The following is a 17,690-nucleotide window of genomic DNA, read 5'->3' as shown; positions in this document are numbered from 1 at the left end:
CCCGTCGCCGTCCAGGTGAGAGCCCCCCCGAGGGCGCAGGCGGTGCCGCTCGGCCCCTGCGCGCCGCTCGGCCCCTGACTCTCTGCGTTTATGCTGCAGATCTCGGTGCTGGGGACGCCTGCGGAAGAGCAAGGAGGTGGCAAAATAGACCTGATAAACGCTGGAGCGTTTGATGGCCTGGATGTGGTTTTTATGGCACACCCATCGCAAGAAAACGCAGCTTACCTGCCCGATGTGGCCGAGCACGAGTGAGTGAGCAGGTCCAGGTGGAAAGGGTTGGATGGTTATTAGCCTTGTCTCCTCTCCCAAAGTAGGGGAGCTGCTTTGGAAAGGATTTAACTTAGGGCCGAAGGCCTTGAAGGTGCCTTTCAGACTGAGTATTTGTAGCCAGCTAAGCAGCCCGGTTGCTCTTCTGGACACTCTGAGCCATTCTTCCCAAGTGCAGTGTTCTGCTTGGTGTTAAAGATCCCTGACTGCTCTGAGAAAATCTGGCATGAGTCCCTGAAATCCACTCTTTCTTCTGATGTTTCTAGCCATTCCTTTTAAAACATGGATGTGATTATCCTATCTGTCAAAAAAAAAATACATGCAACTGGAGGGACTCTCATGGATTGTAGTTCCTTACTTTCCTGGACACCCAGTCATGTAGTCCTCAGTACTCAAAGTACGTTTTACTTTAGTCAGTTTTGAAAATGTTCCAGGTTTTCTCTGACACTTTGGAAAGAGCCAGCCAGCTGAGCCTGCCTGCTGTTTGGTTCCTTATTAATTTTCAGTCTAAATTTAATCATGGCCATTTTATATCTATAAACTCGAACATCAGCCTTTTTTATTCAAAGTACTCCTTGGCATTCCTTCATGGTTACACACCGCCATATAAGCATAGACAGTAGTTCAACCCTCACTCAGCTACTTGGTTTTTTGCCAGCTAGCCATATACCTATAGAAAATATGCAGTGGCTTCTTTTGATTAGCCCTACTCCTCAGTGACAGCACTTGTTTGTTTGTACTTTGAGTGAATCGACTTGTCTTGAAGTACTCGGGGCTGGATGTGCATAACCAGAATTGTACAGGGTGGATGAGGTGCGATCTCCTTAAACCTTACTCAGCTGATGCTGGGACCATGATGTCTCCTTACCATTTTGGAGACAGTGGGTATGTTTGGGACTTCCTCTTCAGTCATTTTCAAGCCATCAACTCTTAGACAATGCTTAGTCTGTAAGTACATGATCTTTTAAAATGTTTCTGAGCTTCATTCTGTTCTTTCTCTGCCAGTCTGCGAGGCCATGCCGTTCTTCTTTTGATATTATATAACCTCTTCTGTTTTCATAGTGTTCAAGCAGTTGTCTATCAGCAGGTTTCATTATTACAGTTTTTGTCACATTACTAATGATTCTTGACCACCGGGTCTTGCCTTTATTCCACTAGTAACCTTCCTCCAGTGCAATATCTTTTTCTAAGTGTTACGTTTGGTTGTCTCTGACTAAATTCTGTAGTATTTAAATAACTGATTTTCCAGCCATTTCTGACTCAATGTACTGAGAGCTGTTTTCACCTTGGTTGTGCCACCTTCCAGCACTGTGCTTGATCAGTACTGTTCCTGGTGGATAGTTTCCTTCTGTAACTGCTAAGTTTTATGGTGAAACAGACAAGGTTAGCAACACCTAGTCTTCCTTATTTAGCTAGCTCTCTGCTATATTCAATCATTGTGTTTCTAAAGAGTCTGAACTGGTTATTGTAATCTCCTTCAGGAGTTACCCCAGCTTGCCTTTTTGGTTGCTCAACCTTAAGACTATGTTTTAAATCTTCAAGATGCAGTTTTCATTGACAGTTCTATCTTTCTGTGCATTTGAGCTCTTGCACTATAGCTTTTTGAGTTTGATACAGTAAGATTTGGAAGCCTCCCTTCAGAGGTGATTGTCTGCTGTGGGATGCAAGTCCCAAACAGCCTTTAAACCTCAAATGTGGGAGAGGCATGGAATTGAAGTACCGAGTGAAACAACTCAATACATCCAAAAGCTTGAAATACTGCATTTATGATTTATGTAAATATGAGATTCCAGAGGTACAAAGACTGTTTTGATAATTCGTAATTGGTCTTGGTTGTTTCCAAGGAATTTAAGGACTGGTGATTGCTAAATTGCTGGTATTGCATTATCTGCAACCCCTGGAAGCTGGGTTGTGCCTGAATTAAAATTAACGTATTGAGATAACTGTGGTGAATACATGCCAAAATTTGCCGCTTCTTATTTATTCTTTGTTTAATCAGCTTTTTTGTTGTTGGTCAAACAGGATCCACGTTCTTCTGATGATATTCTTATACTGGCTTTGGTGTTATTCACCAAAAACTGTTGGTTTTTTTTTCCAGAGGGTATGTGACCTTTCTGTAGCAATAGAAGTACAAGAAAAGGAATGCTGAAAGAACTTTTTTAAAAAAGTAGTATGTGTTCTGGAAAAAAAAATACTGCAGCATGACTTTCTGCTTTACTTGGCCTTCCTTTTTCAGAGAATATCTGGGAATCTGTTCTACCACCTTTGAGCTGATTTGAGGGTTTGCAGTCTAATGCTTGGGATGTTAGTGGATAAGTTTTCTTATCTTGATTTCAGAATGATAATAAATTTTAATAAAATTCATACTTCACAGAATGTATGGTCATCTTGAAGGATGAGGGAGGATGCAAAAGGGCATTCTTAAATTGGATTGCAGACAGCAGCAGGAGAGGTTTTCTGCTACAATGCTACACTCCATTGTTCCCCTCATTTGCTATCCAGTTTTTAAGTTACAGCTGGTATCAACTTACAGCTGTGGTGTAGTTCAGAGCATGAGGGGTCAGTTCAGGATAAGTGGCTAAGCTGGCATTTGTACAATACAGAGGAAGAAGTTAGGCTGGTCCCAGCTGGGTAAGAGACAGGATATGTGTCTCAGGACAGGGAGAGCTCTTTGAGCTTGAAGAATTTTTTTATGTCAATGACTGAGTCCAAACAGATTTAGTTAAAATCTCTACTATTGGTAAAAAAATAAAATTTTTGGTTTTGATAAGTAGTAATAACTTAAGTAGTTGTTGGGTTTTAATATTTGCCTCTTGTGTAAGGAGTTTTTTATATCATTTGAAATATATCAGCCTTACAAAATAAATTAATGGATGTCCCTCAGATGAAGCAAAGTGTGAATTCTTAGTGGATATGTTTAGGTGCAGTATTTTGACATCTACAGAGTTGGATACCTTTACACAAGATTTCTTGTTGCAAGCCTTTCCACCACTGTGTTTGAGGTGTGCAGGGAAAAGAACATCCTTGCTATAGCACAGTAATGTATATTTTACACTAGGCTGTGCCTCTATTCCAATTTTAAAACTTGACTTTTGTAATTCAGACGCAGGTTGTGTGTGATCTAATTAATGTGCTTTTGCTGTCTTATATACTGTACACACTTTAAGTTTGACAAGAATTAAGATAACTTCTAATTTTTTATCAGACAAAAGGGTTTGTTATCCTCTGAGAAGGATGTTTGTGACTTTAATTATAATTTAATAGAACTGTCTGACAGTAAAAAGAAGCGTGGATAAATTTAGTATGTGAAGCCTGTACTTCTCAGGAAAAGGGTGTATAATGGTGTGTTACCAGTAACTCTTTTGCCTGATTGGCTCTTGTATTGTTCCATTTCATTGGTTTTCTAGAAATTGTTCAGCATCTTCCTGCGCTCAAAGATTTTAGTTCAACTCTGCAACAGTGTAGTGCCAGGTAATTCTTTTGGTTTGTCTTCTGTTGCACAAAAATAACAGGTATTTATCTAAACATAAAGAACTTTTTCTTTTAAAGATTTTTTCAGTGAATGAAAAACAAATAAGCAATGCCTTTTATTTCCTAGTGTGACTGTGAAATACTATGGAAAAGCTTCTCATGCTGCTGCTTATCCTTGGGAAGGAGTTAATGCATTAGATGCCGCTGTTCTTGCATACAACAATCTGTCTGTTTTAAGACAACAGATGAAACCGACCTGGAGAGTTCATGGTGAGATTTTCACTTGCTGGACATTAGATTTAATGAGAGTTCAGGCTGCTGAAATACTAACTTACAGAATCCCACAATTCAAAATATTGCATTATTGCACTCAGTTAGTATAGTCACTTCAAATGCTATGAAATAGCACCATTAAATAGCTTGTCTGTAATCTTGAAAAATCATGTTAGTGTCTGGGACTAACTGCTATAAATAGGCTTATAGGTCAGATTCGAAAGAGGATACTGGTACCTAGGTACACGGATTTTAAGCCTTTGCACCACAAGTTGCAGTTCAGAAGGAAAAAAGATGCTAAGTTTATTTTGGTACAGGTGTTGAATTCCTTTAGGTTAATGTACACTTTTTTGCAGAGGTGCAATATTAAATGCTTCTGAAAAATAAAGTTTTACTTACTGCATGATTTTTGTAGTAGACATTCCGTTGATTAGATGGTGTTTATTGGAAAGCTGTAGTGGTTTAGTGTGGCTGACATTTGTTTGCTGACGTACAAAAGACAAGTGATGGCAGAAGCCTATAGTTCTGGTTAGAAGCCAAATCAACTAGATGTTCACTGGATTTTAATATTTAATATCTAGTAGACCTTGGAGTAAAAGGGTCATTTTGCAGTAAGATGTGTTAACCATTGAGCTTGACTCGTACGCCTTCAATATCAACCATTTCTTTTTGTACAGGGAGAAAGTTTCAGAAGTTGAGATGGAAGTTGCCCTTTAGCTATAAAACCAGTTCTTCCTTATTACACTCAACTTTTTCCAGTTTGAAATTAAGAAACTTTGCCATTGCTACAGGACTTCTGAATGTGCAAGTGTTTATTTGGAATACTTGTTATGAGCTTAGAATGCCTCCAGAAGTTCTGAGCTAATTGTTACACGTCTTGGCTCTTTGTGCTGTTTAATACATGTGTCTCTTTCTCTCCAGGATATCTGGATGGGGTCTGGAAGCCCTAACCTAGTGTTTGCAGTTCTGCTATGCAGCGTACCCAAATGAATTTCTGACAGTGGGCAAATCTTCTCTGTCCTATTGCTCTGTAGGAAACAAGGCACTTAAAATTTTGAGTTTTGGTGTCTGAAACTCGTGTGTTGCAGGTTTAAGTCTTCTATTGAATCTAAGCCTAAATACTACTTTCTTCGTAGTTTCTAAAGGCTACATGGGGAACATAGGCAAAAAATCAAGTATCTAAACAAGCCCCCTAGAGGTAACACTTCCTGAACCACAGCAAAACTTAAATTACTGTGTTGATATAACCGTTGTCATAAACCTGCTTTTCAAACTGGAAACATTTAAAATACCTTTGGGAAAGTATAAGCAGCCAGAATGACATTCAAAATCTTTACAACATTGTGTTTGAGATCTTGTGTTGTGGACTTCCATTAACAGCAGTGGCCGACTTAAACGATGCTAAAAATCGTAGTGTTAACTCACTAACAAAAATAATTTCCATTACTTGAAGTCTAGAATTTCTAAACAGTGTTTTGTGTAAACATTTGAGTTTGATATTTGATAAGTTCTCTTTCTTCCCTGTTTATGACAGGAGTAAGTGTTGACCCCTTGAAAATTAGGAATATAAATACTTTTTTCTGTTCAAAAAGTTGTATTGAACAGGTTGTGTAAAAAAAAAAAACCAAACAAAAAAACTTTCCATCTAGAAGGGCGAACTGGGTGCTACTAATAGTGTGCAGGAGCCTGCTTTTAAGCTAGATCTGCTGTCCAGTCTGTATGGCAGTTGCTTTCAAATTTAAGTGTAGACATGTTCTTACACTCTATCCAATTCCATTTACTAATGTACTGGACAAGAAAAGTTTTACTCATTAAGCTACTGGTTTTAGGCAAATCTGTTATGGGTATGTGTCATGCAAATTTCTGTAATTATTTACTGCTGACTTGCTGGTTCCTTTCCTGTGATGTCTCTCCTGCATCTGAGCTGTTCCTTTTGTTACGGACTACTTTGACTGTAGTTGAGACTGGAAAGATTTTGCTTGAGGGAGAGTTTGAGGTATTAATAGCTTTACTGCTCAAAAGTAAAGATTTGCTCATCTGTATCCTGGTAAAGTTGTTTTTTCAGGCTCCAGGGACACATATCAGTAACTTTGTGCAGTATTTCCATTTAAGCTGGATAATTTCTCAGATTCTACAGAAAGCAAATCTTATTCCACTTGTGTAAATTGAGGGTAGGAGGCCAGGGAAACAAAGGGGCTGTTAAAAGCACTTGCTGTTAATGCATGTAAGTCTAACGTAGAACTGAGGCCCACAATGTTTTCGTGTTGAAATACCTAAATATTATGGTCTTTTATAGTAATGCCTCACATGCCATAGTTGAAAACTGAGTAGTTGTCACACATTTCCTTGAAGAAACATTTCCAACTCAAACTTCACTCGAATAAAACTACATACATTATACATTCCAATATTTCTAAAGAATTAGTATGAGGAATCTAATGAACTTTCTGTGCACTTCAACATACACATGATTCCAGTATAGCTGAGAAATGCAAGTTACTAAATTTCTTTCCAAGCTGGCAAAATAAGTTGGAAATATTGTAGCTGAGGAAACCTTTAAATGTTGGAATCCAAAGTAGCCTATATAACAACTTATTCTTTCAATGGCAGCCAATCTCTTTTGACTGTGATGCATTGTGTTTCAGGGGGTTAATTACAGATGGTAGTTTGGCTTGTCTATAGGTTTGTAACAGATCTCTAACCAAAGAATGCAATGAAGTTGTGCTGAAAAAAAATGTACATGTTCCACTTAATCTGATGTGATGAAGAAACTCTGTCCACATACTGTATTTTTAACATTCTTTGTATTTCATGCTCAGCTGATGTTTTGTTGTTTTTCACTTATATGTTTAGTTCTTGAGCAAGGAGTTCAGCCCTTCACAACAGGGCCAAAGATGCTGTTGTGTTTAACACTGGTAACATGACTTTTGCATTTCTGCAGGTGTAATAAAAAATGGTGGTGTGAAACCTAACATCATTCCTTCTTACACTGAACTAGAGTTTTACTTGCGTGCCCCTTCAATGAAAGATCTTTCTGTTCTGACAGAGAAGGTTGAGAACTGCTTCAGATCTGCAGCGCTGGCCACAGGATGCAAAGTAAGAATGTGTTGATGGTCTTGTGTTTCTGTTATGCTGGAGATAACGTAGGCCAGAATAGGAATTCAAGGCTTAGAGCAGTAGTCTGCATGGTGTTGAGCTGAAATAAATCTAAACTTCTATGATACTGTGTGTTATTCTGTTGCTTTGTTCTGAAAGAAAGATTTGGTTTATAAACAGAATGTCAGAGAACCACGGAAGAATATAGGTTGGGAGAGACCTCCAGAGGTTATCTAGTCTAACCCTCTGTTCAAAGCAGGACCAGTTAGAGCGGATTGTTTGGTGCCACGTGGTTTTATGAGTATCTTCAAGGATGAAATTCTACAGCCATTCTCAACAAGTTTACCCACCTCATGGTGAACAGTGTTTTTTCCCCTCATGTTTATTCTGTGATGATTGAGCACTGGAACAGGCTGCCTGGAGAGACTGTGGCGTTTCCATCCTTGGAGATACTCAGGATCCGTCTTGATATGGTCCTGGGCAACCAGCTCTTGATGACCATCTTGAGCAGGGTCATTGGACAAGAGGACCTCCAGAGGTGCTTTTCAACTTCACAGTTCTGTGATTCTGTTGCATCTAATAGGAATTTCCTTTGTTGCCTCTCATCATATCCCTGGGCATCTCTGAGAAGTCTGGTTCTGTCTTCTCTGTACCCTCCCTGTCTGATAACTGTAGACATCAATAACATCTCCCCCAAACTTCTTTTCTGAAGTCTCAACAAATCAAGTTCCTTCAGCCTTTTATTATATGTCATGTTCTCCAGCACCTTAATCATCTCGGTGGCCTTCCCCTGGACTAGCTCCAGTAGTGATTTGAGGCCCAAAAAACTGAACAGTGTGCCAGATGTGGTCATACAGCAGTTGTCCATCTGCATCAATAAAGACATTAAAACAGTAATGGCACCAGTATTGATTGCAGATGAATGCTACAAGTAGCAGGCAACAATTTAGATTTTTGTGCCACCGATTGTAACACTTGAGCTTGCATGTCTTGTGTCCTCTGAGCCAGACATCGTCATGAAAAGCTAAGCTTAGTCACGCACTGTCTGCCCTTCCATGAATGTATGCTGGATGTTCACAATCTTGTGATGCATATGCCTGGACCTGTATCTCAGGAGGATTTATTTACTCTATAATCCCCCTGGGAACTTTGGATTGGTCAGACTGTCCTATCCTCATTTCCAGGATCCTCTTCTTGGCTGTTCAGGATGATGTGACCTTTAGCTCTTTTTTCAGTGAGCTGGAGCATCCCTCTATCTCAGTGACATTTAAAAAATTATAGCTCCCTGGTTGTATTGCTGCTTCTCTCTTACTCAGCTATGGCCCCTCTAGCTAGCAGAAAGCACGCTTTATGCAGAATGGAAGTTAAGATCTCTGAAATTTGACATTGGTATGTTTTTTTTACATTTATTTTCAAACTCTTTGCCTGTGTAAAGTCATTTCATGACTGGTACTGTAGTTATTGGGACTGTTCTAAACAATAGTGAAATAGGATTTGGTGAAAGCCTAAACTGATTTCTGTGTAGCTTAATAGTACCTGCAGTGAAAATCATTAGACACTTAGAGAAAATGTTTCCTATTTTTGGAGATGCTATCCATGAAATCCATTCTTCTGAAATTTATCTATCTAGTGTAAGCCTGAAAACACCAGCTGTGTTTTGATCAAGGGTGATGTTTGACAGGATGTTGTATTTTTGAAAGAAACTTAGCACTTAGCTCTGTTTTGACATGGGCTTGGAAGTACGGGTATGTACTTAATTTTTCTGGACTTTAAATTGCTTACATTAAACCAGCTTAAGATGGAGAAGATTCTAATCATTTGGCTTTTTTGTCTAGGTGGAAATAAAAGGTGGTGAAAATGATTACTACAATGTGCTTCCAAATAAGAGTCTGCAGAAAGTTTACAAGGAGAATGGAAAGGAGCTTGGAATAGAATTTATATCAGAAGATTGTATCTTGAATGGTTTGTCAGGTAACTCCATCTGTGTTTTTCGTTATGACTTATGCTTAGGTTGATCAGCTCTTAAGCGTGTAAAATAATGGGCTAGAACTAGGTTAGACATAGTTAGGTCAGAAGTAAAAGGCAATGTAGAAAGTTGAAACTCCAAAAGGATCATACCTCTGGCCTGTGTTTCTGTATTTGTTGTAGAAGCTGAGAAATTTTCCTGACAGATATGAAAAGCAGTAATCATTTTCAGATAATATATTTCAAGTAAGAAACAGTTGGTTTGGGGGGCAGAATGGAAGGATGGAAAGCTAAGAATAGTCTTATTGAGAACATGAGGATTGTAATGACTTGCAGCTTGTTCTGTTGCTTCGAAATACAGAATCCTGGTTTGCTACGAATGGAGATGAGACTTAGTCTTTAGGAGCCTTTAATAGTATTTTCCAGGCTTACATAGGAAAAAAAAATTACTAGCATCTAACTAATATTTTAGAGGGAGGTTTTGAGTAGTTTAAGTGGAAGTTTAAGCATCTCAGTAACTCTAATGTAAACTTCCTTCCATTAACAGGTAATTCTATGCTTCTAATTTTAGTTCACAAATTCAACAGATTAGTTTTCCATGCCGTTCCAGTAGGCATTCGCTCCTGGGTCTCAACTATGTCTTGAACTATGTAACTCTCCTGGTCTCTCAGAACTGTAGTAATAGGAATGTGAATTCTTGAATGCTTAGCTGGGTTTCTTATTACCCTTAACAAGTTTCTTTTTTTCAGAATATTCCTGCAGAAGCTCTGTACAAGTCTTAACTGATGCTGATACTTTATAGCCTTCATTACAGATCATAACTGCATATATAAAGGTTTTATACCGCTCGTGTTAACAGTTTTTCTTTGTTTAGAAGAGTGTTCTCAGCAAAAAGTTGCTATTCTAATTAGTTTGATTGTGGTACTAATCTTCTCTATATTAAATGCAGATTATCTTTGTCAGTTTAGATCTTGGCATTGGGGACAGAGTTCTCCAAACTCTTTTGTGGGGTCGGGGAAACAGCGTACCTAATGATATTCTAGTTGTTTTTCTCTTACTTCCCTTCCAGATTAAGGCAGCAGTAGCATATTTTCTCCAATTGGTTCATTGTCTGGGGTTTGAGAACAAATTATAACTAAAGGCAGATCTCTTTGTCTTCAGTGTGGTACAATTACTTTGTTCATTTCAACTAAGAGAAAGGGGCTGGGGAACCTTACTTAGAGTGTTTACTGTAGTGAAACTTTCTGGAGCTCTGCTAGTTGCTTCCTTCAAACCATTCTATTAAGAGTGAAGGTCATGAATGCTGGTGATCTTGCTGGTTCAGAGGACTTCGAATCAACCTCGTGGTAATAGTGCTTTCATATTTAAGTTACATAATATGCTAAACATTAACCATTACCTTGCTTAAACTGAAACTCCTCATGTGCCTGTCCTGAAATTGCTTGTAATGTCAAAATGTGCTTGAGCAATTGCATTTTTATCTCTCACTGCAGTAGGTTTTACTGAATTTTCTTTCCACAGCTTGTCCTCTGAATTTTTGCAGTGGGTATTCAGGAGTGATAACAAAGCACAGTCTCCAGAAGCAAAGGAGTGGAATTTTGTATGCTACCCTTTTCTGGGGGGTTGAGTGTTTTGTCTCATCTTTTTCCAAGACCTCTTTCTGTTTAGTTTTCATATGGTTTTCAATGTTTTCTTTTAGGATATCAGTTTCTTCTGTTGAAAGGGAAGGAAGATAGCTCAGTTGCTTCTCCATGTCTGTGCAGCAGAAAAGTCGTTAACAGATGAGCGTACTCGCTGCCACCTCTACATGGGTATTAGTATCGGTCTGCTTACAGGTATCGCTTTAGGCAGCTAAGCGTTATGAAGAATTCCTTTAGTCCATCAAATCACACCACCTTGTGTGTGCCTTGTGCACACTCCCCTCGTTTGGCACACAGCCAGGATGATGTGAAATAGTGTGAATCTGATGTAGCTTTGACCAGGTGCCATGATCTGTTGCTCCTTCTGCTGGTAGGATAGCTCTGCTACAGGACATTGATAACCTCCCAAAGCAGATGGCTTAGGTCACATGCCTTGGTTGAGGCACCCACACTTGTGAGAACTTTGTTTTTAGCGTTCGTGGGGTTCATTGGCTTCCTGTGCCCTGATATAGATGGTCCTAAGAAGGAGACATTATGTTTTGAAAATACCACTTTTGAAGCTTGGGGCTGTGTATAAATGCTTCCTGGAATCTTATGTTTTCCCCTCCATGTTGGTGGTAATACTGACTTGCATTACATGTTCAGTGACTTGAAGAGACTTCAGTGTCAGCTTTGGGATAAATTTTTGAGAGGCTGGAGCTACTAGTACTTTTCCATTGATGGTAGTGCACCAGTCTGTATATTGCATTGATAACTGTGCCATTATTTATGCTTCTAGAAGGAATCCTGATCTGTACATCTCTAGCAAGCATGCGGTTACAGATATTTGTGAGGAAACCATTGGAACACCTGATGTTTTAAACATGCCACTAGGTTAATTACCACTAAAGGGTGCAGGATTTTTCCTGATGGGGGAAGATTTGACTGTCACATTTTTGTTAAAAGCTGCCTGGATTTTGGCTTAGTAAGCTCTCTATCTTACTAGAAAATGCCAAGTTTAAATCCTTCACATTCAGCAAAAATAACTTGTGAACTGGCAGTAAATTGGATATGGATATAAATTTAAGTGTAATTACACATCCAAGAGCTGGGATGCACTGAAATTTCTAATACTTGATTTGCTGAGTGAGAACAGGGAAAAAGGCTAACACCATCTTTCCAGCAGTTTGTGTGTGAGGAGTAAGTCAAGTCTAGAACTCTTGGTTTAGTGTAGAGTAGGCAGAACTTGTAGACTTCCCGTTTGTCTTTCCAGACTGACCACAGAATGGATCAGTAGTGAAGACTACTGAAAATTAAAAACTTCTGTGCCGAGAAGTTGGATTTTTCTTCAAATGCATACTGTATTTATGGGAGATTGTGGTTTTGGACAAGCTTTGCTTCTTCCATTTGTTTGCAGGCGGAGCAAATATCAAGCTAGTCTTGTCCTCTTTGATTACATAATGTAGGCAACGTGGGCTCACTTTTAATAACTACATGCTTCCAAGTAATACCTGTATTCTTCAGTCATTTAATTGCTAAGTCATAAGAGATTAGCAATATCTTCTTGCCATAAAGTATCATGATATGGAGGCTACCTGATGTCTTAAGAATAATTTTAAATTTTCAGAACAGTCATTTTGTATGCTGTTGCTAAAGAAAAAAAATTCTTGCAGCTCTGCTCTGAAAACAGTTAATTCAGATCCTAGTTGGTCATACCTGTTTTCTCCCTGCCACAAAGTAATGTTTCTTATAGTATGTGAATTTCACAGTAACTGATAAGTTGATTTCTTCAGCTTCTAAATGTCATTTTAACAAATACTGAGTGGATTGCTTGTTAAAAAAAGCACTCAGGAAGTAGTTGTGGACTTTTGGATGATTTCCTATGAAGGATCTACTACCTCTGGATGGTATCATTAAATAGATAAGGCAGTACTGTGAGAGAGGTACTTGTCACTAGCTAACATACTGAAAGTGCTAGTCAGGTACAAAAGAAACATCATAGGTTGCTCCTACTTCAGAGACCGCTACCTGATGTTGAATATGTGCATGCTGGTGCGCGCAGGAATTGTGGGGCTGGTTCTAAGGGCTGTAGCAGGAAGAAAGCTGGACTGCCTGAAACACGAAGGTTTGCAGCTTTAATTGTTTCTGAATGGACAGCTTACTATCAGGAGTTGCTTGATAAAAAAATTCACAGTAAATGGAATAGGAACATGGTGATACATATTTGCAGTCCAGTAACTGATTGACCAGAAGCCATTGGAGAGCAGCATCTGAAGGTGGCTAGTTAGGGAAACCACCTTGGTGATGGGAGGTTTTTTCATGGATAATGACTCATTAGAAATGCTTTTATTTTAGTATTTGGGGCAAAGGCTATTCCATTTTAGATACGGGCTGGAGGTAATATCTATCATACATTTTCTTACAGCATTCAAAACTCTTCAACACTTGCTCCAGTAAGAAAATTTCTATGCTGTTTCTAGGTTCCACGGACTTTGGAAATGTTACATTTGTGGTCCCGGGGCTTCATCCTTATTTTTATATTGGCTCTGATGCATTGAATCATACTGAGCAGTACACAGAAGCTGCAGGTGAGTGGAAGTGAAAAGGGTTAGAGGTTTGGAACTCTCATGCGTTGTAGGGACTTGTTGCTGACTTATCACTACAGCAAATCTAGAAATTATAACTATTTCAAATTACAGAGGATTAAAGCTTTCACACACTTCTACAATACGCAAAGCTACTGTGTAGGAAATGTATAAAAGTGTTAAGTGTTAGATCTGAAAGTGGCTGCATGTGAATCCCAATATAGAAATGGAATTGTTTTCTGCAAGCAGGGTGGGATCTGAGCTGAATACAGACCCTGAAACAGTTAACATAGAGTGGCAGAAAAAAGCTGACAAAATGTTGAATTTCTGTTTTTGTGTTTGGAGTTAAATGTATATGGGAAGGGTGACCACTCCTCAAAAAAAAAAAAAGCCTGACTTAGTATATCATCTAGACAGTAGAAATAAGGATTATCCCTAGCAGCATATTCAGAAGAGTTTCTAAACATGAGCCAAAAGATAGAAGTATTTTTACTTGGAAAGCATAATACTCTGGAAATGTAGTGGCGTTAACTGTACAAAACTCCACGTTTTCTGAAAAGGAAAGTGTGAATACTTGCTTTCCTGTTTTCAGTCTTAGTTGTTTACATTAGTAGCAGAAAGTTAAATACTAGTACGTGAATGTTTGTTTTGAGGTATCAGAAAATACAGGCATACTTTGTGTGAGTAGATTTTTAAGAAACTGTTCTTGCAATTGGAATGTCAAGATCTTATTTTATAGAATATGCCTTATGCAGTGTTTTGTATCTGATACTAATTATCTAACCCAAAATTTCTCTTTTTCTGCAGGGTCACAGAATGCTCAGTTCTATGCTTTGCGCACAGCAAAAGCTTTGGCAATGACAGCACTGGATGTCATTTTCAAACCAGATCTGCTAGAAGAAGTCAGAGAAGACTTTAGACAGGTGAAGCTAAAAGAAGGGCGGATAAATACTGCAGAACCTAACAAAGAATCTGGTGTTGGCATCGAAGCATGTGGATCACGCTAAACTTAATTTAGTTTAGCCTCTCAGATGCTGTTTTTAAATACCAGAAGGGGCTGGATAAACACATAGGTGAAAAAATGATTGAATTTTTTTTCCAACTTTCAGAGAAGCAAATTGTGTCATTACTTTCAAAAATGTGAAATTTTGTCTAGCTGTAATGTTTGTGGTGTTCAATATGGTGATGAATTTCGGCGAGAGATCTCAAATAGCTTGTCTTTAAGTTGCAGCGTAGACACTAGTTATAGTGTCTAGACCCCTGGTCCATGATCTTCTATGTATTGCTGAGGTGATAGTCGCAGTAGGGGAAACATGTCACTTAGATGGAAATTTTTGTTGTAAAATAAGTAGTTCACTCAGTGATCATAGGCTGAATCTGATCTATGATGTGTTTCTCTCTGACCAGTGACTTTTTCTTGGGACAAGATAGGCTTAACTCGAGCTGGTTTAACTGGAGAGAAGGTTGTACGTTTTGAATGGTTTTGACAATAGTAGCTGCTAGCAATGGGAGAGAACTGTTTGTATGGAAAGGTGAGCTGTAAAGGTTGACGGTCCTGAAATACATTGACCTACCTCCTAATAAATTTGGGAGGTGTTGCGGAGAAGCCATTGATCAAAGTATTGGAAAGCAACTACATTATTCGTTTAAACTACTGCAAGGAAATGCATGTGCACCTTTTTAAAGTTCTACTCTAAGGCAATTCAAGTGCCCGCACGAGGTGTTGCACTAGTGTAGCTGATCTGAAGGATGCGTGCCAGTTTAGGTAACCCACTAGAAGTCTTTTCCACGAAGATGCAAGCATGGTGTGATGAATCAGTAAATGAAGGTAACCTTGAACTGGTTGTGTGCAAACCCCTGTAGTAAGCTCTGAAAAGCTTGCACTGAGGATTGCTTGTGCAGTAACTGGCTTCTCAAACTTAGTCCCGTATCTTATGCAGCAGATCTGTTAAGTCTTGCCAGTTGTCCTTTCTGTGTGTTGTGTGTTTAGTCTGTTTAATCCTTGTTATTTTGATTCCCAGAGACATTAACGTTGCAGATTTTTTCTAGTGGTGGTCTGTGTGTTCAGATGTGTCAGGAAATTTTTTTATTTCCTTGTTAAAGGATCACATGAATACACAGAAGTTACTAATACTTTGCTCAGATACAAATGCTGTGTAATGGACAGGCTGAGTGAGAAAACAGCTTAGTGGTTAACATTTTCCTGCCAGAGGTATTGTAGTAAGCTTCTGAAAAGAAAAAGCAAATTGTATTCCCCTGGAAGTCAGACTACCCAAAGTACTTTCAGAACTTAACAGCACCAGCCTCTGAATGGTAAACTCTAGAATTCTAATCAGAACTTATATTTTATTGATTTCTACATTCAATTTCTAATTTGGGAAAAAAAAATCAGATTCCTTATCTTGGTTTAACTGTGTGCTCCCTCTGCATTTCTGTGTGCCCTTTAACACAGACCTCCAGCTGCTGTTCAAGAATTCTACTGAGACTTTTCTTTAGAAGGAAAAAAGATGTGACTAGGCTGGCTTCTGTTTGTATGTCATGTGGACAGTGTAGACAACACAGCTGGACAGTTTTTAGTCTTTCTGATACTTCAGCCTCTGTGCTCGCAATAATAGGACACAGGCTATCTGTTAATATTAAATTCTCAGTGTCTCTGGGAGGATGAAGTAACTGTTTATCTGTTTCTGTAAGAACTAGAGGCAAAAGTAAAGGGGTTTGTTTTGTATTTACAAAGCCAGTTATTTGAGGAGTTGAGCATGACTGTAAGTATGCCAGGTTATCAGATCACCCAGAGTTGCTTTCATTAGCAGTTTTGGCACATGAATGCATTAAACAGATGGGGGTTGGCCTCTGAGCTGTAGCTATGTCCAGGATAGTAAGCTGGATGCTAAATCCAACTGAAATTTGGTCCAAAGTTTGTCAAAGGAACTTTCTCCCTAACTTTTCATTTGAACCCTGCCTTGCCAATTCTCAGACACAACTCCAATTTGTGAAGTTCCACTGGGTTAACACACTAGTTTAGGAATTACCTTAGCATATGTGGTTTTTTATTTCCCCTCGCTTTGCTGTTATTAAGGTGTAGTGTTGGGATCTCAGTGACAACAATACATGTGTTGATGCTGTTGTGTTCATGTGCATTACAGCCTTCTCAGTTCTTTGTCCAGAGTAGCTGGCTGTTGGCTGCATCACACCCAAGATCATTTAATGAAACATTTCTGCACTAAAAACATGTCTTATTTTTGTCATAATAATTGCTGGAATTAAAATGAAACTGAAGTACTGATTAAAGATGTGTTGATATAAAGTGATTTAATTGTGACTGAAATTTCTTGTCCTTCAGTTGATATTGGGATGCTGCAGGACTTCATTTGAATAGTGTGTTTTCTTATTTAATATCTGTTCTAGAACTTGAGCCAAAGATATGCCTGGTTTAAAAGAGACAAAAGACATGAAATGTGATGGATTTCTTTTCATGGAAAGATTTGAAGGAGAGAACGTGTAACATGCTGAGTTAAGCTACCTGAAGGGTCCAGCAGCCTTGTCTTCAAACAGTAAATGGGAAGCAGCTTTATGTTCTTGTGAATGATATTTCTGTAATTATTTTGTCCCCATTTTCCGAGTGTGCTGTACCTAATTACATCGCAGTCACAGAGAGCAAGACTGTTCCTGTGAAGAAGTCGTAACTTATTAGCTGTTTAAGTCGGCCTTTGTCTGGTATTCACGGAGTCATCTTCTTACAACTTGCTAACTGCATTCTTTAAACAGAGTTTTGTGTAGTGCAGACTGTTTAGGATTAAGTACAATTTAAAAAGGGAAAATTCGGTCTCCACAGCTTCCTGTTTTTGCCAAAGGTTTGCTATTTCTTGGTCCTGAAAGTAGCAGCCCTCCACAGAGCCTTTGTGTGCCATCCTGTCTGGTTGCCTGCTGCTGGCGCCTGCATTTTGTTGTTTTTCATTAGGGAACAAAAGTGCATTCCTCTGACGAGTTCTTGCTCAAACTCTCTACTAAACCAAAGCTGGGTAAGATTGCTGCTGGTTTCGATTCCTTTAGGCGCTAATGGAAGCCAAAAGTATTCAATAAATGCATCAAGGATTTTTCTCAGCCACAACTGCATCTGAATGCCCTTATTTAAAAACATAAGAAGTCAAATGCTTCAGTCCTTGGGAAGAATGAAGAACACACGGTTGTGGATGGTCTTGAGCGGTTTAAGCAGTGGTTGCTCTAGAGGACCTATACAAAGCTGTCTATCTCTCAGCTGTTTAGTGTCAAAGGTAACTGGCAAGTGTAAGAATGGCTCATCTCTCCTTAGATTCTGAAGACATTATGAAAGGATCAAAGCACACAAATGTAGTATGTACCTATCAGAAATACCATGCTGGAGTCTTGTCTAACAACTGTTCTTAAAATTCAGCAG

General features: G+C 38.9%; 1 protein-coding gene across 1 annotated transcript; it reads left to right on the top strand.

Moving 5' to 3' along the window:
• Positions 1–3: 3 nt before the first annotated feature.
• PM20D2 (peptidase M20 domain containing 2) lies at positions 4–14,283 on the top strand (the record flags this gene model as incomplete). The annotated part of the gene is made up of 7 exons (XM_010137182.1): positions 4–15; positions 100–248; positions 3,866–4,008; positions 6,953–7,107; positions 8,943–9,078; positions 13,172–13,279; positions 14,084–14,283. Coding segments are annotated over 7 exons (903 nt in total), but the record flags the coding sequence as incomplete, so codon positions are not given.
• Between the last annotated feature and the right edge of the window lie 3,407 nt (positions 14,284–17,690).

The sequence above is a fragment of the Buceros rhinoceros genome, unplaced genomic scaffold, assembly GCF_000710305.1.
Source record: "Buceros rhinoceros silvestris isolate BGI_N320 unplaced genomic scaffold, ASM71030v1 scaffold15735, whole genome shotgun sequence".
NCBI lineage: Eukaryota > Metazoa > Chordata > Aves > Bucerotiformes > Bucerotidae > Buceros > Buceros rhinoceros.
The sequence above is the reverse complement of the archived record's forward strand: the minus strand, read 5'-3'. Positions and strand labels throughout refer to the sequence as shown.